General features: G+C 37.8%; 1 protein-coding gene across 2 annotated transcripts in view; it reads left to right on the top strand.

Moving 5' to 3' along the window:
• Positions 1-4,062: 4,062 nt before the first annotated feature.
• EXOC2 (exocyst complex component 2) overlaps positions 4,063-8,195 on the top strand; it is an 87,487-nt gene continuing 83,354 nt past the window's right edge. Inside the window, exons 1-3 of one of the 2 annotated variants that reach the window (XM_070942544.1) lie at positions 4,063-4,092; positions 5,323-5,484; positions 7,924-8,100. In XM_070942544.1, coding sequence (XP_070798645.1) covers positions 5,367-5,484; positions 7,924-8,100 — 295 coding nt within the window. In that variant the 5' untranslated portion in view covers positions 4,063-4,092; positions 5,323-5,366. Of the gene's footprint in view, positions 4,093-4,158; positions 4,210-5,322; positions 5,485-7,923; positions 8,101-8,195 lie in introns of those variants that run through there. The other variant, XM_070942545.1, reaches the window with a different exon arrangement.

The raw sequence follows: 8,195 nt of genomic DNA, 5'->3' as shown, positions 1-8,195 counted from the left end.
TTCTTTAGAGGGATTAAAATTAGATTTTTCAGATAACTAGAATTGCAGACTACCTTGATTTATAACCATTTGTTTAATGTCCAAAGTTACAACAGCACTAAAAATATGACTTACAACCAGTCCTTGGACTTATGACCATTGTAGCATTCCCACAGTCACATGATCAAAAATTGGATGCTTGGCAACTCATATGTATTTGTGATGGTTACAGTGTCCTGGAATCATATGACCATCATTTTCAACCTTCCCAGCCAGCTACTGACAAACAAAATCAATGGGAGAGACTGGATTTATTTAATAACCATAGTTTCACTTTAACAACTGCAGGATTAGAATGTTCTCCCTTTTAGGGAATTTAATGCATGTATTTTTAAATTCATTTTCTTTTGAAATTCACAGAAAACTATATCATGTTCTTTGATGGTTTGCATCTGAATTTTGGTAGCATGTTCTTGGAGGCCTGGGAACTCTCAATAGAAAATTGCCTGTAGTTATTGCATTTCCAGTGCCTGGAATACAAAGATTTAGATTACTATGTCCCGTTTTTGTTCCCCTAACAGGAGGCTATTAATACCTATTAAAGCTGGGCATTAATTATCAATTAGATGAGTTAAGGAAATTCCTTAATGTATTTTATATTAATTAATTTCACACAATAGCATCTTCTCTTACCCCATTTTCTTCATCTCAATAAAATATTTTTAATCTAGCTTTTTGAAATTCAATTACTAAGCAAACCTATGTAGGAAAGAAAGCTGCAACCTGGGTGGCACAGCTAGGAATTTCTGCTGGAAATATCCAAGTTCCTGTTACAAGTCTCTGCTTCCTGCATGGTTAAGGACAGGGTACATTGATGACAGAAGCAGCAAAAAGAAACTTTGTGATCAGGGGAGAGGACAAGAGAATCAAAAGGAGTAGACATAATCAACGGGTATAGGAAATTCACTGCAGCCGAAAAGCTTTTGGCAGCTTTTGACACCACAAATAATTATAGAAATAAAATCAAAATCCATATGAATACTTTTGCAGACAAAGGTTGTTCAAATGTTTCATGTTTATTTTAAAAAAAATACCAATCCTGTTAGCTTATCAGTTTCAAAGAGTGGTCAAAAACCGTAATGCTTTAAGTCTGCTTCATGCTTCCAGTGAGGATTTTTTTCAAGTGTCCTACAATAAGCATGAAAACAGTTGATTAGAAATAGACTTTAAGAAGCTCAACATTTTTATTACATGTATCCATATCATAATGGAAAGACATACAGTCTGCCAATTTTTAAAATCCTCTAAAGTGTACTGCTATTAGCTCTAATATTACTGTGTAGTTCCATTTAATTCCACTGGTTATCTGTCCTAAATACCTTGCCAGCACAGATTAGAGGAGCATGAAAAAAGAATGGAGTGAATAACACACACACTACATACTTATGTATTTCCTTGTTGTTATTTATTTTTTTAATCTACCAGACTTGTAGTACTATAGTTTCATTCCAAATATTCCAATAATCTTCAATTGGGCACCTGTTTTGATGTAATTAATGTCTCCAGTGTATTGTGTTGCTGTATTTTATTATTCTCAGTAACATTTCTTGCTTTATAGATGTCAGAAATATATAGAGGATTTCTTGTAATATAGTTCCATTCTTTTCTTATACATAGGTGCTCTAAAATTTTAAACACAAATTTTGTTGAAGCATTTTTCAATCAGCAGATGCTTGAAAAATGTACCACTTTCCTACCCAAAATATCAATTCAATGTCAAATATCTGAATAATTTAATTTTAGTTGAATTCTATTTTACTATGTTGATTATTTCCTTTATTATTCTGCACAGCTATTTTCATAATGCCACTTTTTTTTCAGAAGCATTAAGATGTTTGCCAAGCAATCCAAATGGGGATGGCTTGCGTGAGATTTTTGAACTTTTCTTGAACTTTTCTTCTAAATCGGAAAAAGCAGCCGAAGGAATGAACAGCACTTCACCATCACTACCATTAAGTAACAATCTAAAAGGTCATCTATTGCTAAATATTGTTTACAGGCCACTCTTCTGGTAATTCAGTACTGCTTTCATCAGCGTGCAAAATGATGACACACAAATTATCCTCCAGGGATCCAAATTCCAATTTATCCTAAGTCATGGAAGTATACTGGGTGACTGTGACTTTGAACAAGTCATCCTCTGTCAGCCAAATGTACCTCATAGCATTGTATTGGACATACAGCACAGCTACAAAGAGAAATATTATGTATGTAGCCTCAAGCACTTTGACTGTAGGACATAAATTTAAGCACTACGTTTAAAAAAAACACCATGTGCCAAAATGAATGTATACTCCCCCCCCCATTTTTTCCAGACTGTTTTTCGGAAGCATAGATCAATGGTTACAGGAACTGGGCATGGCTAGTCTCGTGAAGAGAAGGACCAGGGGAGACATGATAGCAGTGTTCCAATATTTGAGGGGCTGCCACAGAGAGGAGGGGGTCAAGCTATTTTCCAAAGCACCCAAAGACCAGACAAGGAATAATGGATGGAAACCATTCAAGGAGAGATTCAACCTAGAAATAAGAAGAATTTTTCTGACAGTGAGAACGATCAACCAATAGAACAGCTTGCCTTCAGAAGTTGTGGGAGCTTCATCATTGGACTCTTTCAAGAAGAGACTGGACTGCCATCAGTTACGGTCTCCTGCTTGGGCGGGGGTTGGACTAGATAGCCTACAAGGTCACTTCCAACTCTGTTAAACTGTAATCATGTGTGATTTAAAAAACAAAACTGGAAAATTTCTACAGGGATTCTCAGTCATCCAGGTCATGGTTGTCCGAAAGGTGCTTTTTTTTCAAGAGGCAACTGGACTTTCTGGTTTTTCTTTGAAGACGTTTTGCTTCTCATCCAAGAAGCTTCTTCAGCTCTGACTGAATGGTAGGGGATGGAAGGATTTATAGCTGTCTGCAAGGAGTATAAATCCTACCATTCCCCACCATCCAGTCAGAGCTGAAGAAGCTTCTTGGATGAGAAGCGAAACGTCTTCAAAGAAAAACCAGAAAGTCCAGTTGCCTCTTGAAAAAAAAGCACCTTTGGGACTCACCCAAGAAGCTTCTTCAGCTCTGAGCTGAAGATGCTTCTTGGATAAGTTTCTGAATTGAAGAAATTGGGTGGAAACTAATCAAAGAGAGAAGTAACTTAGAACTAAGGAGAAATTTCCTGACACTTAGAACAATTAATCAGTGGAACAACTTGCCTTCAGAAGTGGTAAATGTTCCAACATTGGAAGTTTTTAAGAGATTAGATAACCATTTGTCTGAAGTGGTGTAGGATTTCCTGCCTAAGCAGGGGGTTGGACTAGAAGACCTCTAAGGTCCCTTCGAACTCGGTTATTCTATTCTATACTGAATCCAAGCTTCTTGGATGAGAAGGGTAAGGTCTTCAAAGAAAAACAAGAAAATCCAGTTGCCTCTTGAGACAACCATGACCTCAATGACTTGAGAATCTCCTTAGGCCTTTGGCTGTGCAGAACTGAAGAAGCTTCTTGGATGAGAAGTGAAACGTCTTCAAAGAGAAACAAGGAAGTCCAGTTGCCACTTGAAAAAGCACCCTTGGGACACGGAAAATTCTTTTTTATTTTATGTTTTTGAATGGTAATAAAGAAAAAAAATAGCACCCATGTTGGCCCTCTGGATTATGATTAACGAACTGACAGCTTTCTGAAATAAAATACTACGATATCACCCGCCCCGCCTCAAAAAAGAAACTCCTGCCTTTCCTCCCCCCTGCCCCCGCCCTCTTCCTTTCGCTCTACCGCCCACTCGGTCCCTAGCTAGAGAAATGAGAACGTCCGCTCACCTTCCCGCCCCCCTTTTGCCAAGCCACTGGCTGGAAGTCACTGAGTGACAGCTCGGCTTCAGCCAACCATAGCACTTTCCCTTGAGTCTCATCACGTGCGCATTCTGATTTACGCGGAGGCTTCGCCGTCTTTGGCTACTTCCTGTCACGTGCCCTTCCTGCTCCGCTCGGGGGATTGGGCCAATCTGAAGTCTCCGCCCCTTCCGAACGCTGGGGGCGGGGTGGAGCCAGGCTGCCTCCTTCGCTAACCGGTAGGTCGGCTTAGGTGGGAATGCGGAGCGGGGGGGGGGGGTAGTGGGGGAGGCGGGTGGCGTGAAGGGAGAGGTTGTGATGGTGTTGTGTGGCGTTGCCGTTGTCTTTTTTTAATGGTGAGCCTTTTGTCAGCGAGGCGAGAGTGGCCATCGACTGAGCCTTATTTTGCCTTAAACGACTCTGAGAGTGCCTTATTTTGCTTTAAAAGGAGGCAGGGGACGCTTTTGTACGTACCGTAGTAAACGAATAGCTGGCTCGGCGCCTCCAAAGTCAATTGCCAGCTCTTGGAACCAGAGTCATTTTAGCAGCAGGAATCGTCTTCATAAATCCTGTTTTAAATCTCACGGAATCAAGTTAAACCTGTCAACAAGCACTCGGGCAGCATCCCTGCTCTCCACCCTTTGATTTGATGATCTTGAGGTTGGAGAGGGTTTGACATAAAACAATCTTCTCTGAAAGCAGCTGAACGGGCTTTAAATATTATACCTGATCTCTATCCATTTATTATTTTATTTATGGTACCAGGCAATTTTGCAGATAATCTTTATGGTTTAAGGTCAGAAGATCATTTGGTCCTAGTTTTATGTTTAAATGAAGTTACCAGCAGTCTGAATAGTCTATATAGGAGTGCTGGAGAATTTGTGAATTTTTGGATTTTGTTTGGACTACAACTCCGGTCATCCTCAAATAGTAATTTGGTCTCATGGGAGTTGGAAGCTAATATCTGGAGGTCACAGGTTATTGTTCTGAAAGCACAATTTCTCCAGTTGGAAGTGAACAGACCATAGAATAACGTTTTTTTAAAAAAAATCTAAATTCATATAATGATGGTGGCTAAAAAAAATGTCCCCTTGATGCTATAGGAATCAGTGCATCCATATCAAGTTAACTTTCATGAAAAAAAACCCAATTCATAGAGAACTGGTACAATCTGGAATAAAAATCTTATGCTTTGGCTTTTGTTAAAAATTGCATTTATGTTTATAATATCATCACAATTTTATTAATCTTATAATACCTGTGGGTTTTCTGGTTTAGTGATTGAACTGAATGTACCATAATATTTTAATTTTCTTTTACTATTTGATCCATCAAGGGTTATCGGATTGCACCAAGGTAGAAATGTAACAAATAACTGCAATTTAACAAACTATATCAATTGAGTGTTTTATGTTTAATATAAAGATGGTTTATAAATAGCTTATGTATTGTATGTTTTTGCTAAATAGTGTGTGGAGTATTTGCATCTTTTGATCAAAGAAGAAAGACAACTATGTCTCATACACGTAAACCCCCTCTTGTGACGGGCGTTTCTCCTAATGAAGGCATTGCATGGACTAAGGTCACAATTCGAGGAGAAAACCTGGGAACGGGGCCAACAGATCTGATAGGTAAGTTTTTTCTTTTGTGGAAATTCATTTTGTGTACCAGGAGGGCACAACTGCTCATCTTGTCTTTGGATTATCACAGTGTGCCCATATGGAGATGGCTTTGAAAACCACTACAAAGTTATGACTGATCCAGAATACAATAAGAGTCAGTAGTTATGGGCATGTCTCAATATCACATACTGGTACCCTGTTTCCCCCAAAATAAGACATCCCCTGATAATAAGCCCAATTGGGCTTTTGAGTGCATGGCAATAAGGCCAACCACTTATTTCAGGGTTCAAAAAAATATAAGACAGAGTCTTATTTTCGGGGAAACACGATATTACACTTCTTCATGAAATACTCCAGTGAGTTTCAAGGTGCAAAACAAGGTGCTGGTAGTCATCTATAAAGCTGTATATAACAACTGTGGATGAAGGCCTGGATATTTGCAGAACCAGTCTTCTCTGACTATTTCTGTTCATCATGTAAGATTGGATATTGTCAACGTAATCCGGATCCCATCAATAAAAATATATTCTCTTTAGCTACCTTTGGAGCACCATCCCTTCCTCAGATCTTTGTCCCTGGCCTTAAGAAAGCATAAAAACACAGTTCTTTCCACAGGCATCAGCCTAGTGTGATGGATGTTGCATATGTCATTTTTTCCTGGCAGAACAGTTTTTATTGTTATGATATTATTTTTAACTTTCTGTAAACCACTTAGAGTTGCCAGGTAAGATGGCAGCTTGAAGTTGAAATAATAAATAAATAAAAGTAGTAGAATTCATTCCACACTGCTTCATCAGCAAGCATCAATTACCATTTTTAATAATTGTGTGTTAAGAATTTAATTAATTAATTTAATTTAATTTAATTTAATTATATTTCTATGCCGCCCCTTTGAAGAAGTGTTGCCATTGATGGCAACTAAGCTAATCATAATAGATAAATAAGCAGCCATAGTCTTTGGTTTATGACATTAATGGTAGCAAAATTGCCCTTGCCTAGTAATGTGCTCTTAAAGTTTGATGTCACATGCCTGCACGGCTTTGCAGTGGTAGTTCTGATAGTCTATCTATATATATGCACAATTCCTTTTAAACAAAAGGAAAAAAGGATTAAAAATCCTCAAAATATAGAAAACACAACTGAATAAGTAACTTGAGAATGCTGATTTTGAGTTTCAAGTATTCCAAACATACAGAAGTCAGCACACTTTTTCTTCCTTAAGTAACAAAGGGATCTCAAAACCTGTTCTTTGTTTCATTCCCCCCCTCTTCTTTTTCGCCAAACAGCTGGAAAGGTAGATGGAAGTGGAAATTCATGCTTACTGCTACATACTGCCCAATACAGAGAAAGTTTAAGAAAACATTTTCTCTTTTTTTCAAATTTCCCAGATCAAACAGGGCAGCAGTTAAGCTTCCTATTGCTGCCTGATTTGCTTCAACAAACAGAATGGAGCCCAGCAGAGAAAGAAAGCAAAGGATTCACTTTAAAAGTGTTGCCCATGAAGGGATTCTTCCTCACCCTTTCTCCAATCCTCTTCTTCCAGCCATTTACACAAAGATGGAATCTGTTCTTTCAAATTTATTTACATGTTGTATATCCAACATCAGATATCTGATAGCATCCCGGCTTGGAATCTGTTAAATCCAAAAACAAAATCTCTGAATTCTAATGAGTAAGGTTAAGAAGGGAGTTAACATAAAAAATCCAGCAGATACTTTTAAACTCTGGAACCTTTTATATATAGGCAAGTTAGGGAGGGAAAGTTCTTGGGTGCTCTCCATGTGAAGGGAGGGAATGGTTTTTAATTTTTTTGTGAAGGAGAAACAGCCCGATCTGTTGATTGTTTTGGAATTAGACTTTGCACAGATCAAGGCACCTGCCATTACAGGTAGTCCTCTACTTACAACTATTCATTTAGTGACCGTTCAAAGTTACAATGATACTGGAAAAAATGACTTATTACCGTTTTTCTCAACCATTACAGCATCCTGGTCATGTGATCAAAATTCAGGTGCTTGGCAACTGGAATGTATAATAGGTGCACTGTCCCAGGGTCATGTGATCATCATTTGTAACCTCGGTTGGCTTCCAACAAGCAGAGTCAATGCAGATTTGCCAGATTTGCTTAACAACTACATGTTTTACTTAGCAATTGCAGTGATTTGCTTCACAGTTATGGCAAAAAGGCACTTTTGACTTTTTAAGTGTTTATATTGTGTCTTTAATTTCATTTTCAGGCGGTGGGTAAAGCTGAGCATATCTAGTTTTTATATGTAAAACATCCCTTAAGATTCATTTAAATTATATGTTAAAAGTGTATCTGTAAACATAATATGAATCTCATTTGTAAATAAAAAGCATTTCAGATATATTGGAGATAATGACATTTTTAAAGTTCTCATAAACAAATTTTGCTTTTCTGTTTTCTCTGAATCTTCATTAACCAAGGCTTGACAATCTGTGGACGCAATTGCCTTCTCACTGCTGAATGGATGTCTGCCAGCAAAATTGTGTGTCGAGTAGGTCAAGCTAAGAATGACAAAGGGGACATTATTGTAACTACAAAGTCAGGAGGGAAAGGGACTTCTACCGTTTCTTTTAAACTTCTGAAGCCTGAAAAAATAGGTGTGTATATATATATATATCTCCATACTTGTATATAATTTTTCTAACACTTAATATGTTAAGCTTTTAAAAATTAACTATTGATGAGATCTGGA

Source organism: Pituophis catenifer, unplaced genomic scaffold (genome assembly GCF_029215685.1).
Source record: "Pituophis catenifer annectens isolate HBS135680 unplaced genomic scaffold, rPitCat1.0.hap2 SCAF_3, whole genome shotgun sequence".
In the NCBI taxonomy this organism is placed as follows: Eukaryota; Metazoa; Chordata; class Lepidosauria; order Squamata; family Colubridae; genus Pituophis; species Pituophis catenifer.
The sequence above is the reverse complement of the archived record's forward strand: the minus strand, read 5'-3'. Positions and strand labels throughout refer to the sequence as shown.